Raw genomic sequence first — 21633 nt, 5'->3', positions numbered from 1 at the left:
ACCTAAGCACACCAACGGCTACGAAAGCTTCAAGACCTTGTAATACGACCAGCCTTGAAAGGCACTTTACTTCAGGGTTCCCTGTGCTCAAAAAATTACCAGTTTCCAATTCCTTTTACAATTTGTATCATCTCCTCATCCACCCTCAGTGTTCACTGTTGTGTCTTGGCACTCTTGGGATAACATCCACAGACTACTCACTGCAGGCGTGAATCTGTACTGCCAGTGGCAAACAGAACATTCTGATCACTTATTTCATGCTTACTTCCCACTCTGGGAACAATGTCCACACATTTACCTTTCAAAGAATCAAATGAATCAGTCTCCCCAGCAGCAAAAATCCAGGGATACAATTCCTTCCAGAAATTAATGGAAAAATATATATGACTTACCAGAAGATTGAAAGCTAAACATTCTATATACCTAGTTATTACTGCTCAATTTTTAATTTTTTTTTTCCCCCCAAGAAATGCATATAGCAAGTGTAAGAACAGATTTTACATTCAAACTACTGTTACCGGTGGCAGAAGAGGTTCTGAGCAACTGAAGGAAGGAATCATGGCTGGACTATACAATAAAAACCCACAAGTGCTTTTGCTCTTGAGTCAGTAACAAGACCAAACAAACTAGATTCACTCATCTAAGCAGGCAGCTTTTTAAGATTTCAGAAATTTAGAACAAAACTAAAAAGTAATAAAGGCTTCACAAATGAAAACACCTCTATAGTATTTTCTACACCTATGGGGTTCATATGAAAAATGAATTTAGACCAGAGCTTGAACAGATGCAACTTTTGCAACAACCCAGTTCCAGTTTAAACAGAAACTATTCTTCAGGATACGCTTACTCAAACTACTTTTACATGGAACAACACTGGCATCCAGTGGCCAATTCAATTAATCACAGAAGCAAATGACTTCGGCCACTCTCCTGCCCTTCTTTTGACTAGGAAGCATCACTTTATTCATACACGACAACCTAAAACTGGAGGATGTTCTGAAAAGTTTGCATACGCCTGAAATATTAAACAAAAAGTATTTATAAATGCACCTCTTAAAATAACTATTACTTTACCTGGTAACGCAGTGATGAAGTCCCGTTGTAACATGGGCTTCAAGTAAGAGTTAATATGTCCATGCTGATAGTGACACATTCGTGAAATAAGGTGTTCCACAAATTCAACTTGATCTGATTCAGACCACTGGTCAAAATATTTAATACACAAGTCTTTTTCCTTTTCGTAGTTTCCTTCTGATGGTCTTTTTCTTGATACAATCACAGATGAAGTTCCATTACTTATCTGTTTTTAGAAAAGAAATATCAATATTTAAACATAAACAATAGGAGCAGCTTTACAAGAACTCTCTCAAGGAAGAATATGTGAGAAGATGCAAGAAACAATCAAACTGACATTTTAAAACACATTCTTAAAGCTATGAGTTAGGCCATAAAAACTTCATCCTTCATAAAGATCAATGAAAGGACTTTGCACATAATTGTAAGTTACTACTTACACTGAAAGGCTTGAATTCCTCTTACCATTTAAACAGCAAGAAACTTTTTAGAACAAACTTTCTCAGATCAAACCAGTAGTTTCAACTGCATATTACAGTCTGCCCCCACAAATGATTTACACAGGTTCCAGCAGTTAAAATAATACATATTTAGAGAGAGACCAAATAATATACATTTAGAGACAGACCAAAGTTGTGTATTAATACTCTAATTTAAACACAAAAATTCAAGACCCTCATGTCAATGTTGAGCTGCTTGTCCGTAAATGAAAACTGAGAATTACACAATGTCAAGGGCTTGGTTTGTTTTTGAAAAATAGCTCTTGTCAATGTTTGGGACATCCACATAAAAACATCTTTAGAATCCCAGGAGCTTTAGTTACAAATAAGGATGCTACAAGAACAGCACCCCAGGCCTTACTGCTAACTATTAAATAGAACCAAAGATTGATGCCAGTCTCTTCTGAGCCCTTCAGGAGACCAAGAGGGCTGCTGGGGAACAACTGTCAGCGCTCTGAAATATTCGCAACTTCTTCAAAGCAAACTGAAGCAAACTCCTTGCCGCGTGAAGGTGTTGAATTTTTCCTTTTAAATGACAGTCACATGCTCGGAAAGGTTGAACTTGTACTCCCAAGTATCCTTTGACGCAGAATTGTTCTTTCAAGGTCAGCACAAACTAAAAAATCTGAGATCTAGTAACTTCTCAAGAATTATTCATCAGCGTCATCCTTCACTTGAAGGCTGAGTTAATTTTAGGATGATACAGTGAACTACATACAGGGATGATTATGCAGACGCGAGATTTGGTTTCTCAAAAGCAGGAACATATAAAGTCATGCCAATTCTTTTTCTACATGAATGCTAGTCCTACCTGCCATAGGGTATTTTTCTTTGGAGACTCATCTTCATTCTGATCCTCCATTACTGACGTGTTCTAGGAAAAAAAAAAAAAAAAGAATTATGACTTCAATTTTTTATTCCATGGCAATTTCTTGCTCTACAAGCATTATGAAAAAGCAAATCAACTGAACAGATAAAATTCATTTTCCCAGTGAACAGAATTATCAAAGATTTCTGGCCACAAAACCTGGGTATTATAAATAAATTCCTGTTTTAACTGACATGTTTATCAATTCCATTTACTGTAAAGATAACTCCCCAGACCCTCTTCAATTTCCTTTGACAGGTTTTCATGCAGCCTTTCAACGCTATTCTCACTGGGAAATAAATTCACTTTCATCCTACTCAAGCCAAAGTAATTAAACCTGTCAAAGTAATCAACCAGCACTTTCTGCCAAAGTTAAATTGCATACGTCTAGGTGAAAAAAAAATAAAAATCACTATATACTACTTACATGCAACAGAGTATGAATTTTTTTTCCCAGCTCTAGCTTACCACAAGGAGGAGGGACCGTTCTCTGCAGAACGCCTCTGTAATTCACTACCACAGTCTGTGTCCTATAACCCTTGGCAGTCACCATCTTTCTTCACCCTGACTTAATTACAGTGCTCTCCCCACATCATAACTGCTCCTCCCTACTGTTTGTTTCCCTTTGTTCGAGAATGAGAGATGTAAGAATTTCTATAAACATTCAGCTGCAAATGTTTCTTTTAAAGAATTTGAAAAACTGAGGTAAGCTCTCATTCATTTCTTCTCTTTTTGTTTTTTAATAATCTGCTCCCTTTTGCTGTCCACAATTACCATCTATTTCTACCTACTCGCGGGTACCGCACACCTAGGCAATTACTGCTCGTTCAGCTCCCCCCCAACCCTGTCCGCCCCATCATTCGTGCCCAGGAGACACCAGCTAACTGGCAGAGGGCTGCCATGAAAAACTGAATGTCTTAAAACATTGTCTGTATTTATTTCAGCCACCTTCCCCTTGATCAGCAGTCTCGGCAGAAAGAGGAACAATGCACTCAAGGAAAACACATGACGGAGTAAGTCACACAATTCCTTTACTCTTGCCATCACAGATTATGGATTAACCCCTTAACAACTACATCCGCCCCCATTCAAAACACAGTTCCACCTCAAAAGCATTCACCACTTCATCTCCTCCTCGTTCTTTCGCAAGGAATATACTGCACCAGAACCAGAAAACTTGAAAAATTAACAGTATTACCCCCATCGGCAAGCCTTCCTCCACCACCTGAGTACATGGCTTTGTCTGAAGTTTACCTTGAACCTTTTTCCGCCTTGCAGTTAGGTATGAGAAAACATGCATCACACGGACAAAAGATTACATTAGAAAACCTATGTCCACTGGGTGATGGAAAAACTCAATCTTATCTAGCTATGATGCACATGACAATGACAAATACAAGCCCAGGAGATGGCTAGTGAGGAATCTAAAAACAGACAAAGGCAGTAAAGGTTTTGTGTTACTCCACAGATACATATATTTTAGTGTTTCTGGACATATGTAGAACAGTAACACCAGAAAAGTAAACCACACTTTCCACATTTTCAAACTTTGAGTCTCTTGAGGGCCATTCCAGTTATTCATAACTCCATGCTGTTCATAACCAGCACCATCGCTGATGTTCAAACGATGCGCAAACGGTGCTCTCCCACCGCACGGTGCCACAAGAGGGAGCACAAATCAGCCGTAGACTTACTGGTACCGAAATTGTCCACACCAGTTAAACTATTCTGGAAAGAAAACATGACTCCAAGGAATTATGTTCAGGGTTCTTTTTTAAAATCTTATTTTGAATTTGAATGTGTAGAAATAGTCATTACAGTGATTGTATGTTGCAAAGAGTGTTTTCAATTAATATACCTTACTCATTTAAGGACATACATCATCCTCTTTTACAGTTAAGGCCAAATATCTCCATTGATCCTGTGAGCTAAGAGCAAGGAACAGGAACTCTTACTGAGAATATCAAACATGGATGGCTTGGGTCAGCATATTCAGCTGAAATCCCACATTACATCCATTTAGCCCCAACCTAACTTTCCTTCAGTAAGTCACAGAGAGACTCTGCCATTGCTTTCTTCTGCTCCTTTATGGTGAAACATCTCAGAGATCACTGCTAGGCTTCCCTGGGATGTAGGCTAAGAACTGTCCCCTAAATATTAATGTCCCTTCATTCTAGGAACATATAATAAAACCATAGCAGAGCAGCACTGTAACGCAAAGTGGGCAAGAATGCAAACTTCACCAAAATGATCAGCCTTCCACACTAGGCAGACCACAGAGCAAGTTTTTGCCTTTGGTGTGCACCTACTCAATTCTACTGTGCCTCTGTTGCTGCCTAGGTAAAGAAAACTGGGTGGCAGGCTTTAGGGAAATGCTACATCCTTGGCATGTCCACTGACACAAGGCAGAAATAGGAGGACTGCATTTCTCCTGCCCCTCTCCACTTGTCCCTCTTCCTTCAGAGCATCAGAGCACAGTCTTGGCTAAGATGACAGTGTCTTAGATCCACAAATGGGCCACCTGACACAGACAGTACTGCTGCTGAGAAATATTTCCATGTCCTCTCAACATCTGGGTCATGAATGCACAGGCAGACTACACAGGTTGATTTTTAGGCTGGAAATTCAACATTGTATTTGTGTATTTAACCAGGAAGCAGGCAGCTGTGTTAATTTAATGGCATCCGCTACTACAGTGTTTATTGCTTTTGCTTTTTTCCCCCATCTTAAATTCACTCCACATTTTCTTACTATATTTTAGAGCTTGAGGGTTTTAATCCTTCATTCTTTCCCTTTCTGCTCCCAAATATATAGCTCATTTTCCTTATTATATCTTCTCTTCCTAATAAATTTGCTCTACTTCTGTCTTAAACACTCAATTTTCGGGGTCATTCCCCAGATCACATACATCCTAACTCAGACTACAATGTGTCTCTAAAGCACTTAAGCCTACTAACTGATGACTAAAAGACAACCAGGTGGATCCTGTCCTGTTGTCTGGAAGAAGCAATTAGACAATTCTAATCTGTCCTGTATATCCACAGCACTTGGCAAAAGAAGAATTTCAAAATTCCTAACAGCTGGTGTCACTAGTCCTTGCTCAGGACAGCCTCCAGCTCTTGTGCAAGAAGGAAGATAGGCATCTACAAGTTCAACTCTTCCCTTCATCATGCTGTTCCCTTCTCTCAACCTGCACCTTGTTGTTTACCCCACCCACCCTCTACATAAAGCTACCATGCTGACCGCCTCCGCAGTTTTCCCCAGCAGCTTCAAAGTGGATTTGACATGGAGTCCGTGCCATTTCCCAGCAGCTCTGCTGCTGAACAGCATCAAGACTTGGTGCAAACGATGACCTCTCATTCAGTTACTCCGGCAAGGCCATGAGCCCCTGCCATAGGGCTGACCTGCACTTGCAGACTCTGAAAGAACAGGCTATATTATTTCTTTTTACCCCCACAACCACAAGATCCCAGCAGCTTCTCACAGTGGAAGCGTAGCTTCTACATATTGTCAGTTAACCCTGTTTATAAGTTCATTTTTTTCCAGAAATTCTTGTTAAGTTGCTCACAGCTCTTGCAAAAGTAGAATGATTATTTCCAACCAGCTGTCATTCCTTAATTAGCCAGCCTGGAATAAGCGCTCTCCATCCCCTACTGGGAATGGCAGCAACAGCAAAGTGGTAACAATGGGCCTAAGCATAGATGTTTTCCATTGCCTTACAGTTGTTATAACCCAACTGAATAAAGTTACGCTGAGAAAAGCCTCTGGCTTTATTTTCACTAACGGTAAAACCAGCAATGGCAGTAAAATTTACAAATTGCTCTAGAAGCTGTAAAATTTTAAAAGCTTGTTTCCTGAAGATTTGCATCTCATGTCCCTCGCTTAGTTCTGTAGTAACTTCAGGCTTTCTTTAGTCCTTCTGCTCCACAATACCTCAAGTCTTTGGGATGTCTATGAGATGCAGATGAACATGGCAAACAGGTTCAAAATTTACTCGTGAGAAAGAGGTACTGACAAGCAGCATAATTACAGAAAGCTCTCCTCCTTTGGAGACTGTGAAAAGCTTCCAAAATAAAAACAACCATGAATGATTCCCAACGGCAAAAAATTTTGTAGGTATTCTGGAACTCTATAAATCACAGTTTCAATTAAGATCCTCAGATACCTGGTAGCAACTAAAACTGGTATCTCAAGCATAATATAGTTCCCCATACGTATGGCTGTATGATGTGAAGTGCAAAAGCACCAAAGTTTTTTTGTAGATGAATGGCACTCAGCCTGCAAGGCTCACCTCACTTACGAGATATGTAAAAAAAGCTACGTCTTTTCCAGCAGAAATCTACCAAACCTGTAGGGGCTAACCAGATTTCTGTTAGCTATAGGCAGGTAACGCTTGGGTTTGCGCCATGCTTCAGGACTTGGGAGTGCCTTTAGTCACTTAATTGACTCCGAAGAGAAACAGCATGGTGCAGCGTTGTTCTTTAACCCAGTTTTAGTTCCAGTATCGAGACAGCAATTATAGAAGTGATAGGAGTAATCCTGGGAACTGGGACAAGACACACAAGGAGCAGCAGTAGCACTTCGCAAAGCAGGCAATGTTGCTATGTTTCTTCAATGCAAAACTTTTCCCTACCAAAGAATGGATTCACAGGATACAAAAGATGGATAGACAAAATTAGACAATAGCAGCCTTCAATTATATTTTTGGCTACAATGAAAAGGAAAGTGATAGAAAACAAGAACTTCTATTTCCCACTACCCTTGAGACTACATCAGTAATTCTGATCTGAATTAAAGATCAAGCTAAGTATTTAAAAATCTAATTTTTGAGAAAATTCCCACTCTCTGGAAAAGATACCAGGAAACTTCAGTTGAAACTACAAAATAAGCAAAACTAATCAAAACACTTTGGCTAAACAGGCTCTCCTCTCCCTTAGCAAATCACATCTACATCTGACTCTAGAGAAGTTGAAGAAACGATAAAAAGTAACTAAGACATACTTGGATATCTTGGAGTCAAACACAGCAGATTAAGCCCGAGCTCTGTATACTCAAATCGCCTTCTGAAACCAGCTCTGCCAGCACAAGGATTGCTGAAGGTATTAATTACACATTCACCCACAGGAAGAGAGGAATCCAACCATCCTATGTGACAACTGGACCACATCAGTAAGGAAGAAAGCTGGGTAACCATCTTTACCATCTGAAAATGATGAGCATGTGTCCCTCAGGGCTTCCTGCTTTTAATATAGCCAGAAAACCCTGAATGGTTTAAAGCATTTCAAAATGAATGCAAGCCTCTCCATAGGATGTAATGGTCACCATTTTCTAATCCAGGATCCTGTTAAACAGTGTTTATTAACAACATCTTGATACTTGATCAGGGATAGGAGGGGATTTTCTTCTTTTAACTACTGAGAGACTCTTAATAAAAAGATACCACAATACAAATGCTAAATGAAGTTGGAGAACCACTAACTTAAACTGCACAAGATGTGAATCCACTCTTCTCACAGCAAGGACCAAACCCCTTTATCACATCCCTCAAAACCTGTGTATACCAGTCTGCAAAGAAATGCAAAAATACTACAGTGCTTCCAGATGCCAGGTCAGAAATAGATGGTCACTGACAAAGCGTGCTTATCCGAACCACTGCAAAGATGCATCACTTCAAAAAAATTTCTTCAGAAGCATTGCCGTAGGCTATATACAGAGGAATGACATAAAAGAATCCCGTATCAAAGAAGTATAAAAAGGTATGGACAGTTATTCAAATCTGGGCAATAAAGATGTTTGGCTTCACAAAGATGACAGCACCAGGAACAACGTACCTTCAACTATGGGTTTAACCTTGCTCAAGTTGGCTATAGAAAATGGTTCCTTGCAATATTTCTCCATTAATTATGTAAAAAGATAAAATATACTTTTTTTTAATTTAGTGAGATAATCATACCTTTATGCATGGGGGGGGGGGGGGGAGGGAGGGAATCCCTTGAGAAAAGTAGAAAATAGAGCCCACAGCCAAATGATTTTCCAAATAAAGAGTTTGTAAAAATATTTGATGGTAGATAAACTCAATCTACTGCCCAGAGCCACTATAAGGCACTTGAAAACAAAGCTCTAAGGCAGATCAAGTGAAACTTGATTTAATTTTAGGTAGTCCTGCAAGGGGGAGGGAATTGGATTTGACGATCCTTATGGATCCCTTCCAACTTGAGATATTCTGTGATTCTAACCTGAAAGTTATAACTCTGCTGACCATGGACATGTCTATATTTGACATCTGGATTAGTAACTGCTTGTTTCAGCTTAAATTAAACTATTTATGTAAGCACCAGGGATCTGCACAAATTAAGCTCAATACGCTTCATTTCTTACCTAGCTAGCTATTCTGCCAGTTGCCAGGTTTTATTTTAGTGTAGTTATTGCTGGAAGTTCAAACAAAAATATACTGGAAATACTAAAAGAGTCTACCACGATCCAACAGCTGAAGGCAAAATTAGAAAATAAAACCCTCATACTGAAAATAAGGCATTTTTATTTGGCCTCTGACTAACCACCAAGCAGTTTACAGGAAGATAGGGTAAATTCAGCACAGCAGACAGTTATCCAGTTTGTGTTTAAAGTCTCTAAAAACAAACACCATAGTTTGACCACAAGTTGTAGATGTGATGTTTTTAAGACATCTAATGCTTTCAGATACCCAGTTTGACACCTCTCAAGGGCCTACTTTTAAGGAAGTTTTGTCCAGATCAGTAAATCCCCTGAAACCAACAGTTGCCTGCTCCTGTATCTCTGCTCAGAGAAAGAAAATCTCAAGTCATTCTTCACCTAAATGTTCCAGAACAGTTATTTTTGCAAGTTCAAGAGAATGCAAGCAGGTACTAAACAGGTTATGTTGTTTAATCACTAAGGTTTTGATGACTGGCAATTACTACCACTATTTTAACTTTGCTTCTAAAGCGTCAGTCTTCACCTTAAACTCATTACAAAATTAACGTGCTGATCTTCTGTAAATACATAACCGCATCTCTCAATATTCAGTATGTCTGCCTTAACATGAAGTTAATCTCGGAAGTCAGATGAGTGTGGGCTGTGTCCACAGAGGACTAAGGTATGTAACTTGTTTTCAAAACGAAATTATACATGAAAATGATCAGCAGTTCAGAATTACTATTCTGATCCAATTCCACGAAACGCTAAGCAAGGGCTCCAACTCCACCGCAGAGCCTGGTGATGGCACATCCTTTTAATAGACAGTTGTATGCACAAACTACAGTCTGAAACTACTCAGCAGAGCAGTTAATTTGGTAATTCATACCCCAACCTCAAAGCACAACTGCTGATGAAGTACCGTAACAGCAAAATCACCCTGCTGGCTTTGAGAACTTCAGAAATAGTGCAATACAGATTCTCATAAAGATTAGCATAAAAAAAACCTTATTCACTGGTTAAGCTAGGAGGCGATTTAGGATGTAATAAAAAAATAAAAAGTGCTACTTTTGACCAAATTACCAGCTATTTTCCAGCATGCCTGTATTTCCACCCAGCAAATGGACATCCCTAGAAAAAAATACAATTATTGCAATCCCAAGAGATAGCCGGTGTTTTCAGCAGCAGGTATCGTTGCTAAAATTAGATGGGGAGGATGCTTTTGATCCATCAGGCAATTCAAGTTCTCCATGCTTTTTTTTTTTTGTAAATATGTATCAGCTTATTACTTCTTAGGGGCGCGCTTACCTCAACAGGTACTGCGGGATCACGTCTAAGGCATTCCTTGCGTAATTGTTTCAAAGACACCCTAACTCTCATTTAATTTTCTGAGTGTCTGGAGTAGGGAGTCAGTAATCAAAAACTGCCTGTATCCATCCTATATTAATATGTTGTATTTACAAGGACAATGAGTACTGAATTGTGTAATTGTGGCAATTTGATGACTCATCCCTGCACCATTCTGAGTACCGAAGCATGAAGGCTTGCAAAACTTGCACATCATGCAAACTATTTTGCTGAATATAAATATGTTGAGTCCTAAATATATATATATATTTTAATCACTTTCTCTACACCTGCCCCTCAAAACAGAAAGTACCAGTTTTATGCAGAATCAGCTTACAAAAAAAAAAAAGGGCAAATGCCATTTTAAGTTCAGCTAGGCAAGGTTTGGGGGTTATGTTAAGCCTTGCTGTAATGTTTTCCATAGTGCCTACTTGCTCAGCTCAAGCTGGTAGTTGAAAAAAAAAAATTAATAATAATAATAATATCATCATCTTAGGTTGTGAAAGAGCATCGAGCAGCAAGGGGCAGCCAGCAAGTCTTACTACAATGCTCCACCTGAGGCTTATTGATCATGTTTTACTTCAGATGAAAACTGGCTTTATTTTCTAACCAGCTGGACTCTGCAGCCCTCTCCCAGCCTAACAAGAGGTTTAATTACACCTTCACCTTACAAGTGCTCCTTGTTTTTCAGCTGTCTCAGTTCATGCCTTTAACTATATGGTCACTCAGCCTTTCTTGGCAGGTACTGTATGCATGCAGTACATTAGCAATACACATTCCTCCCCAGAGCAGAAAAATCTCAATACATAAATAGTATGTTAAAGCAGTCAGGCTTATCAGTGATATTGCTGCAAATGGTTGCAATCACTTTCCTAAAGCTTCTCTGAATTAACTTTCACCACTCTAGAGTATGAGCACCGCAAAAGAGAAATCCCTTCTGCCTGCAAATAAGTATTTTAACAGTAAAATGTTTACACCAGAAACACGGCTACGACAAACAGGCTGTCAAAGGTACACAGACAATAGGAGCAAGGTACTGATTTTCTTTTTTTTTTATAATTAAGAGAAGTTATCTCAAGTTCTCAGCTACAATTACTATTATTGTTTTTGCACGAACAATATTGCTAATGCTTCATCTAATTAATTTTCCAAGTAAACCTATTTAGGTTGAACTTATTTGCACTTCTAATCTTAACCCACCACAAAGTAACACAGTTTTTCCTCTGTATATTTAAGACTCAAAGACAACTTCAAATCGTGTTACCTATACAGTGAGCTTGTTGAAACTATTGAAGTAAATGCAACATGAGTTCAGAGCTTCCACAGCACCACAGACACTTGTTCCATGCTACATATTTGTTCAGACTATTTGCATCTACAAAGCTTCCCCAAATAACTGGATTTTGTTAGGCAGTTAGGAGGATTAGATATGTCAAGCTTTTTTTTTTTGTATAATGGAAACATTAAGTAGTGTTTACTGCTTTAGAAACTGTCTCAATACCTAGTAAAGAGCCCCTTCAGCTTTTATTTCCTGTATAAAAAAAACATCAGAAATGAAAACTTGAGGGGAAAATACTGGCTCAAGATTATAGTAACTTTTCTTCCTTCCACAGCAGATGCATAAAAACCCTCTTCAGATCACTCATCTGTCCATTCATAAGACTTGTAAAAGGAAAAACTATTTCGAAAGTTGCATTTCGCTGCTGACTGCTCAAATGAGTACATCCATCAGAACCACTTTAACAGGCATTTAAGCACACAAACAGCAGCTGACTTCAAGGACTCCATAGGCAACCAAGCCATGTCAGAGCTAACTGATGCATCCCTACAACACCCTATTTCTACATTAGCGCTCCTGTTCCAGAGCCCTGAACCGCTTGCTTGCACCTCCTAAAGCAAAGTAGCTCAATGGAGTTCTTGAACCCAAAAGTGTCTGCGCTGTGCGAACGCCCCGAGTCAGGTGCGAGGCAAAATTCAAATTACACTTCACACTGTACAACACTGCATACGAAAGCTGCAAGTTGTACATTTTTCTCTGCTTTATGTTCATGGGCAAACAAGGCAGAAAGCACACGACTCTCCCCTACACAATTAATAAGCCCGTTAACAGTATTTCAGATTAAAGGTAGGACAAGTAACATCTCAGAAGCAAATTTCAGGCTAAGCTAGTAATTATATGACTTCAGATTCATCAAAAATAAATTAGCCTATGTTAAGATTAAGTACATTTGCAACTTGGCTGCCTGGTGCAAAGTTAAAATACTTCAAGGGTTATTCCTAGATTCCCAGAGGGAATTTAGGTTCAAATCTCTGCTGCTGGTTCCACGTGAAATCAGCTCTGTCCAAATTTAGTTACCTCAACGTGCCGGCCAGAAGACAGGCACAACCCTCAACACGAAGGTGTCTAAATAGCTGTATGAAGGATGGGACACTGATGTGCGTTGGAATTACAGACCCTGCAGCCAGTTAAGATCCACATCACAGCCATTTTTTCAAAGCCTGATCAATTTTTCCCCTCATATTCACTATCACTTAACACATGCACTGGTGCTTATTACCTTTTTCTCCCCCTAAGACCTAGAAAAGATCTGCAGCCATTTAACCCTCAAGCAAAACAGTAAAATGGAAGAGAAGGAAGAGGAGCAGCAGACACGTACTTCCAGCTGGAGAAACGTGGCTGAGCAACAAACACAAATACTACATAGCAAAGCACACATAACTGAAGAATAATTTAAAAATAAGCAACTCCAAACAACTACAAGCCCACAGCCACAAATTCACTGGCATTAAATACTAACACACTAGGACCGGACAACCAAAAGAAGCTATAAGCTTCAATTAAACATTCAATACCTTGCTCCAAGCGTGCCTATGTATTTTCTCTAATTTTTCTCAGACCAGATTCTGGCACTTCTTCCTCTACACTCCATCTTGCTTTCCCTGGCCACCAGAATTGCATGAGAATTTATTCTCATTCTTTGGTTTTTGCTCTTCCCCAATGATCAGCAAAACTTTAACCAGATTTTGAAGATGTTTCTACACAAACTTTTTCTATAAAAGTTCTAAAAAGGTCACTAAAAAACACTGAGGAGCCCAAAATAATAAAATTGCAGTAATCCTCAGTTATTTGGCTTTTGCAAAACAGAAGGTATTTGCACACAAAGAAATATAGAAAAAGCAGCCACCACAATGAAACATTCAAGAAAACTAAAGCCTAAAGCCAGTCAGCTACTCCAAGAAAGAATCCCACGCTGTTCAGTTTTTTCCTCCACAGACGTATGCCAGCGTATTCCAGATTTAGCAACTCATGAAACTGTATCAATCCATCATAACTACTCAGGAAATCCTAATCGCTCATTAATTGTCTCAAACCCAATCTCTTGCTTATACACAGTTTCAGTGTGTTTTTGTGATTACTGATATCCAAGCGACCAAAAACTTGGAGAAAACCTTGTCTCAAAAAAAGGCTGCAGACTAACTTCAGCTAAAGAAACCTTCAGTAATAGAAGATGTAAAAAAAAAAAAAAACCAAATCATTTTTTCAAATAACTACTCAGCCTTGCCCGGGGCTAGCCAGACACTCTGCATTCGAGTGTTGATTTTATCTAGGCATTAAAAGGAATGTGCAATTGCATAATTTAGATTTCACATGATTTATATAATGGCTGTCTCAATGCTCTTGACCTGTAAGGCCAGCACCACTTTTCCCCCTACAACTTCAAGATACAGTTGATTAATACAAAACAATCCACATCATTGTAAGACTCTACAGAAAAGGATTTGAGAACAGGAGAAACAGTTGCCCAACGTCTCAAGTTCCTCTTTTTAGAAGATTATTTTTCATCAGTAGCACGTCAGCGAGTGATTTTACGTTACAGCACACCGTCTCGTAGTGGCGTAAATGAAAATTGGTAAAGCTGTTGCACGGGGCAGCAGATCGAAAAGGCAGGGGACAGCTGAAACCAACATACTGTGCAACGAAGCCTCGTAACCAAAGCCGTGACCACCGCAGCGTGCCAGCAACCATCTCCTCGCTTTCTGAAGACAGTTGGGTTTGATGTCACTTCAGTAGGAAAACTGCTGCATGCTTCTTTTCATTCTGAACGAAAGGATAGCATTTTACAACATGCCAGCGAGGGCTTCTGTGGCCTCATCTGGAATCTGAAAGAGCTTTTGCTTCCGACAAACTGCACTGAAGGGTAACTTTGAAGTTAGCAGGGCTCAAAAAGAGTTTAATAGATACTGCAGGACAATATAAAAGTCTCTACAGTAGAATGATGACAATCACTTGGCAGCAGGCATCCTGCATTTTTACTATTCAGGTACTGAATTCAAAGGCATTTAGCCTAATTCTTACCATTTTTCCCAAAACACATATTTACATATAAGCTTGAGCCGTTCAGATTACTTTGCTCTTAACAACCTGAGCTTAAGTGTGCAGAATTGCACTTGGATTCCTGTAACATTACAGTAAATATTTTTTTGGTATTATATGCCTTGAATAAACTCTCTAGTTCAAGTATCTTCAAAAGCAGACAAAAGTACTATGATTTTCAAAGTTCAAGTGTGCATTCAAAGTCTGCAATCATATATACAACTTTAAAGATATCTTCACTTGATCCTTAAGTCATTTTTCAAGTAGGGCATTTAATTATTAGCTACTGAGTAACTCATAGAGAGAACTTTGAAGTCCACTTTCACTCATTAGTAATTTTTTAAAATTTCATTTAGATTTTTTTTCTTTTCTATCAAATTTAAATTCTAAGTCCTAATCCACTTCATACAATGACGTTCACCGTTTATCAGTTACAATATGCAAGGAAAAACAGCTGAAGCAAACACGCCAAGCACTCATACACTTTAAGTAAATATTTAGCAGTTTACTTATTAAAAAATAATATGAAAATGTAGAACAGATGCAAAAAAAACCCAAACAGGTTAGTGTAATTTGGATCATCCCTAAAGCCTGGCTTAATTGCATGAAAATTGAGTGTGAACTTAAGGAATGCAAAAAACATGTAAGAATTAAAAAGCAGAAAGTTCAGCTTCAACAGCTGAGAGTTTCTAAAAACACCAGTGCAATGCCTCTGAACCGAATTCAGTACTTAAGTGGAAAGGTAGGGATGAAGGTGACCTATATTATTTCTCTAGGGCAACAAAGTCAACTCAAACTTCTGAAGTATCTGTGAAATCCACTTGTCCAAAGCACTGGGAGACCATCCTATGCCACAAAGTAATGCCTCTGGGTAGCAGGGCTTTGCAAACATGACTATTTTGCCATAGAAATCTTACGCAAAGTAGCAAAAGGTTTTGGTTATAGTTCCTTCTTTCTCTGCTGTACCACTTCTTCCATACTTAACTGATGGCTATTGGGAAAGTTTGCTCAGTCCTGCTCTTGGATTTGTAAATAGTCGTCCGCCACCTCCTTTGATTCATTTGGATTCTATCACCATTCCGAAGGCTCACAAAAACCAAACCACCTATGTGAAGACTCTCATATGCCACAGCCTTGAAGACCTACAGAACAACTCATTGGATGAAAATGAAGGAGGCACAGGGAAATCTAGGAACAGCCTGCTTGCTAAGCACCCCAGGAACTTTTCAACACTGAAAGAATAAATGTCCTTACGATGATGACTGAGAGTGGAACTATTAGTATCAGCAAAATCATTACGAACACTGGTATCCAGACAGCTGCGTAATTCCCCGCAAGGAAGGGATGTGATCCTCCTGCCGGCGATGTTTCTTACAAGAAGCGTGCCAGCGCTGTGTGAAGACACTGCACAAATGTCATTTCAACCTTAGTGGGAAATACTTCATTATGTTTTTCTGTTTCCTTTAATGTTCTCCCACGGGAAACAGACCAAACACCTGCAAGGAAGAGGACTACAGGAGATATACCTGGAGTAGACTGCCTTGTATTTCCTAATCCTCTCCTAAGAAAGGTTTCGTTCCCTCCCAGCATAAGCTTGGCACTGCTAGAAGGCGGGCAGAGAGCAAAGTGCATGAACTAGCAAATTTCTTTGCAGCATGACAAGATCAGACAGCAAAAGAATCCTCTCTTTCAAAGGAGGTTGAGAAAGCACAAACACGAAAGTTTGGCTAACAACATCTCTCCACTCAAAGACAGAGTCTTCCACCGATGCATTGTAAGAGGTATCGGGAATAACAGCTCCTGCCCACTACTTGTAAAATATATTGAGCTTAGTGTGATTGTGTTAGATTTGCTGAGGAAGAAGAGTTTGTATTTTAAGTGATGCTCGTCTGTTGCAGCTATAAACAACGGCTCTGAATTTACTGAGGCAAATCTAGTATCTTGAGTTGATACATGAATCCATCACCAAAAAAAGTACTTGCCTCCTTAGGGATATACCCTTCCCAGTCTGACAGATGATAGATCGCAATCTCTAAATGGCACACAAGAGAAGCATTAGCAAAAGGCAGGCTAGCAAGCGATCCAAAGGAATAAGGACCAGATCTCTAAACTCATGTTACTTCTTCTACGTTTGGGAAGTCCCTTCTGCAGCAGAGAGCAGCTTAGTGAAATATCTCAAAAGGGAGTCATATCACCACTTCCTTCTTATCAATAATCTTTATGATAGAGATGAATTACTAACTTTTGAATACGAGCAACTTCCGAAGAAAAGACAAAGGTGAACTGCCCACCAACTAACAGCCACAGGTAAAATAACTTGAAAAGCTGTTCAGAAAGAGAACAAGGCTCCTGAAAGGCTTCGCTCTTCTGCTCAAGCAAGCTCACAGCTTGCGGATGAAGTGTGTGATCCTTAGCGCTCTCTAAAAACTGCTGAAAACAACAAAGTCCAAAAAAAGCACTCGTATGTATTAAGTTGTTTATACCAGCCAAATCCTTTACCCACAAGCAGAAAGGTTAGTGGTTGGCAGCACTCAACAGCCCCACCCCGGAGAAGCTGCTGCAGATGACCCCAACCTGCAAAGCGGTTTCGCAGCCTGCCTTTCGCCTCCCAGCCCGCCGTCGCCATTTGCTGCACGCTTACCACAGACCAGAAGGAATACAGCCAGACCCGTTCGGCAGAAGCCATAGTCAGCTACAAGTGGCTGATGTACGTCGTGTCTGGGGAAAAAATCAGGAACCAAAACTTACAGATATTTACTCCATTCGCTAGTCTTCTGACATCAGGGAACACGCTTCTGCTCCTCAGCTGAGGAAACTGAAGAGGAAGAGCTCTGGTTCGTAGCTGAATACTAGCTCACTGGCTGAAGTTTAAAGTAATCCAGTAAGTAACCACTCTCTTCTATTTAAAAATGAACAATATGAATTGACCCAATAAAGAAAAGGTCTCTCTCCTTGCCCCTAAGAAAGAACAGGCTTAGTTAATAATTAAAGTAATAAAACTGAAAGTGCTCAGATACACAAAGCATGACTGAAAAAAGCACTTATCATAACACTTTCCTTCAGATAATAAATCATGCTTAGGAAAAAAAAAACAGTCCCTGCACTTTACATTTACTTATGAGTGTCTAGACCTAGCAATAAACCATGGCCACACCACCAGGAAGCACCACAACAAGCTGTTGTCACCATAAGACATTGCAGCCAGAGCCATCCCTGGCACTCGTGAGACTGCATCCGGAGTACTGGCCCCAGTTTTGGGCACTCCGCTACAAAAAATACACTGGGATACAGGACTGTGGTTTGGCGGAGACCACCAGGACGTTACCCTTCGCAAAACACTTGTGATATATGCAGCTAACACCAAATTGAGCTGCCACATCAGTCCTCAGTTGGCACACGCATACATACCAAGAACTAATTAAAAAAAGGTATTATGAGAAACTGCTAAAAACAAAATCTAAACTGCTATTAATTTTGAGAGGAGACTCCAGCTTCAGCCAGAAGAAACGACAATACTGGGAAGCACTGCTACTGATTAACAGAGGAAAATTTTTACATCAGATCTACAAACTGGGTAATTCACGCCATCTCACTGCACAAAATGGCAACAGGCCTACTGCACGAATATCTTTAATTGCTTCTACAATACTATGCTTAGCTTTAAAGCTTTCTGTCTCAGAAAGAAGCCTGCTTAAAATAGAGGGACAAGCAGAAATATTTCAGATATTGGAGAGAACATTCTGTTTCTTTAAAGAAAAAGAATCAGAGATGCACTTCTTTTTAATGGACCTGTTGGACTGTTTCCAAAAAGAAATGGTAACAGTCCCACTGTTTTGAGTTAAAATACCAGAAAACATGTCAAAGAAGTATTTGTAAATTACTTCAAACCTAAGATAACTTGCTTTGCTGCTTCTGTGTCTTATGACAACTCATTTTAACAGCTGCATAGAAGAACAACACTTTCAAAAGGATGCAGACAACACAGGGACAGGCTATTCATCATTTTCCGATTTGTGATTTCATGCACCGTAGGAAAAGGTTTTAGCAGAATGCATCTACTGCACTCATTGTCATTTTAAGACTATGGCATCATGTCTGTGTCTGAATTTGTACTGTGAAAAAAGGATGATGAAGTTCTCACGTCAGTAAATTCATAATTCTTAGCTTTCAAATACAATTTTTTTCAACTATAGTTTCCATTGTTGTACTTCCTTCCGGTATCTGAATAGAAACATCAACCAGTAGAAGCTCAAAATTAGTAAAGAGTAACAAACAGAAGCTTAAGCAAGTTAATGCTAAATTATATCTTATCAATAAATATAAACTTCCTTCTTTATGCCTCAGCTCAGCTGTAATAGCACTGAGATTCCTTATTGCTAACAAATAATTTCCTTTGCAGGGAACACTATTGTAAGGAATAAATATTGAAACCCTGATGCTCCAGAACTCTACTTGCCACCAGCAAATTGTGAGTTCTAAACAGTAATAAATTATGAATGGGCCAATTCAAAAGGCTTTTAAGACCACATTTTTGTGAAGACAGCTTCCAGTTATGGAGTGTAAATCAATACACTCCTGTCTTAATCTATAAGCAGGAATAACACTGGCAAGAACTAAGTCAATGTCACCTTCCCACAGCTTGTCCATCACCGGGACACGTGGTGTAAGAATGAAAATGCAGATCAAGGAAAACCTATAGAGCTGGACATCCCATTGTGCAGAAGTCAAGGATAAAGGACAAGTAAAGTGAAGCGCACTATCGCAAGCCTAAGGATCACTGCGTGAACGGGCTGGAAGGAGTCAGAGTAGTTCCATGTCTGAGAAGGCCACTACGTGAATTGTAAAGATCTGGCCTCTGGAGGAACAAGTGGACTTCTCACACTGGAAGCTCTGGAAGTGAGAAGTTTATTGTTCCTGTAGTGGATCAGTGCTCTGTTCAAGCTTCCAAGCTACCTACCCCACGTGTGAACACAAAAGGAAGAGCAGGACACTGCATACAATTAAAGCTGAAAATCGTAAGGACAATAATGGAAATCCAACATGTTGGGGAGGTGAGTCTAAATAAGCCAAGTTTTTAGAAGAGAGATACAAAGATCTCAAAAAAAAGTCAAGGAAAAGTATAACTCAATACAAGGAAGAAAGAGCTGGTTGAGCAGTATTTGGTTACTAGATTAATTACATTTATCTAATAATTTATTCCCCAAGCATTCTTTCATCACATCCTATATTACGCAATAATTCAAAGCAACGTTTGAGTACTTATCTTCTGTTGCTTAATGATTAGTCTTCAATTCACACTGGAGATGTTTACTTACAGAACTACAAACACTGGACACTTCTCTTTGCCTGACAGCACTGTTGGAGCTATTTCCCAAAGCAAGGTGACAAAATATGTTCAAAACCACTGCAATGCTTCATGAGGATGAAGCTATGGAAGGTGATGTATCCATACTGGTTGCATTACACAACTGGTAATAGAACCAGTTTCTCTAAACACGTAAATAAGAGACCAGCATGCTTTTAATCTTGCAGTCAAATCCGTATCAAAGAGGATGAAAACAGTAGCTATTTGAATCCAAGTGTGTTCATAATAGTAAGCTACAAAAACATTATTAAAGATAATTAAGTAGTTAAAAATAAGGCCTCAGATTCTATAGTAGTTTCAAGTATTATGAACTGGCATTTAATATATGTTTTTCAATACAACAATAACAAGTGGTAATAAGTGTCAAGGACTTGATCTCCAAATAATATTAATTATGCTGAAAATCAGAATAGATGAGAGCAAACTTCAAGTACCACAAATAGGAATAAGTATTTTTTAATAAATTATATCTCTCTCTTCTCCATTCGCTGACAGCTCACAGAAAGTAAATATTTCTCCAGTAAACTACAGGAACTATGAAGGTATTTTTATTGCATGAGAAAAAGCACAGAATATAAAACCAAACTAATTGTGGAGAACTGGAACACTACCTCCAATCCACTGGCATCAGAGGATATTTGCTTCGATGTTACAGCTTGATTTTAGAAGAACTTAGTTAGGTTTTATGATTGCTGTCATTATGGAAAGGCAAGAGTAAACCTAACCTCTGCTTTCTTCTTTTAGTCTGATGGTAGATTACTCTTGAAGCCTAAATGTTTGAAAAAGCACTAAGACTGAATAAGAGCTTCCAGAAGAAATTCTACAAGGCTCCAGATTTAAGACTAGGTTTTTCCTCACTCCCATTTCTGGTCCATTCACTAATTAGTCTACACATACAAGACACACAGACAACAGATAAAACTCCCAGATAGCTTCTGTGAATCACCAAAGGGCTTCTATATTTCCCTTCTTAAATTTCCTATTAATCATCATTACGCTAATTGAATGTGTGCTACTGAACAAAGATCTCCTGGTATAGATACCCTATCTGTTTTTACATGCAGGCTTATAGCTCAGGAAACAATGAAGGGCAACTCATGGTACCAAAAATTAAAAAAATGGGGAAAAAGCAGCTAGTGCCACTTTCACTTCCAAGTTCCCCTTTGGGTGTCACTGAGTCACATGCCTGAAAGGAGAATTTTTTTTTTTTTAATTCTCTTTCACAGATGCTTCTAAAAGATTCAAAACCTCTTACTCCTGGTTGCAGTTCTACAAAAATCACACTTTAAAAAAAAAGCTTTTATTTTGGATCAAAATTTAAACCAAAGCTCTCTCTACACCTTGCCAAGGAGCATGCCCCACAGGTATCTGCGCAGGACAGTTAGCCCTCTTATTCTCTAAACAACCCATCGCGGGGTGCAGCCAGCAGAAAAGCACAAGCCCTGCAACACACAGAAGGACCAAACACCCTGGTGAAATCCCTCCTCTGGTAACTCCTGAAGTTCAACAGGCTGGATGCACAAGGACCGCTTCAAAGCAATCCCACCAGCTTGAACACCGCCATTCTCCTTGCAGTGATGTACTTTATTACTAAAATTTGTTAACCCTGTTAGCTGTTACTATTACGTAGTCAAAAATGTTTTGGGATTGTTAAATTCCTACAGGCACATGG

General features: G+C 39.2%; 1 protein-coding gene across 5 annotated transcripts in view; it reads right to left on the bottom strand.

Annotated features, from left to right (window-relative positions):
* The window catches only part of FBXW11 (F-box and WD repeat domain containing 11), a gene marked incomplete at its 5' end in the record, with an annotated part of 71296 nt that overhangs the window by 29846 nt on the left and 19817 nt on the right, over nt 1-21633 (bottom strand). For 3 of the 5 annotated variants that reach the window (XM_082006096.1, XM_082006097.1, XM_082006099.1), the window contains one exon: nt 1075-1300. In XM_082006096.1, coding sequence (XP_081862222.1) covers nt 1075-1300 — 226 coding nt within the window. Of the gene's footprint in view, nt 1-1074; nt 1301-2385; nt 2449-21633 lie in introns of all 5 variants that reach the window. The other 2 variants (XM_082006095.1, XM_082006098.1) reach the window with 1 other exon arrangement.

The sequence above is a fragment of the Phaethon aethereus genome, assembly GCF_964289735.1.
Source record: "Phaethon aethereus genome assembly, chromosome: 14".
Classification (NCBI taxonomy): Eukaryota; Metazoa; Chordata; class Aves; order Phaethontiformes; family Phaethontidae; genus Phaethon; species Phaethon aethereus.
The sequence above is the reverse complement of the archived record's forward strand: the minus strand, read 5'-3'. Positions and strand labels throughout refer to the sequence as shown.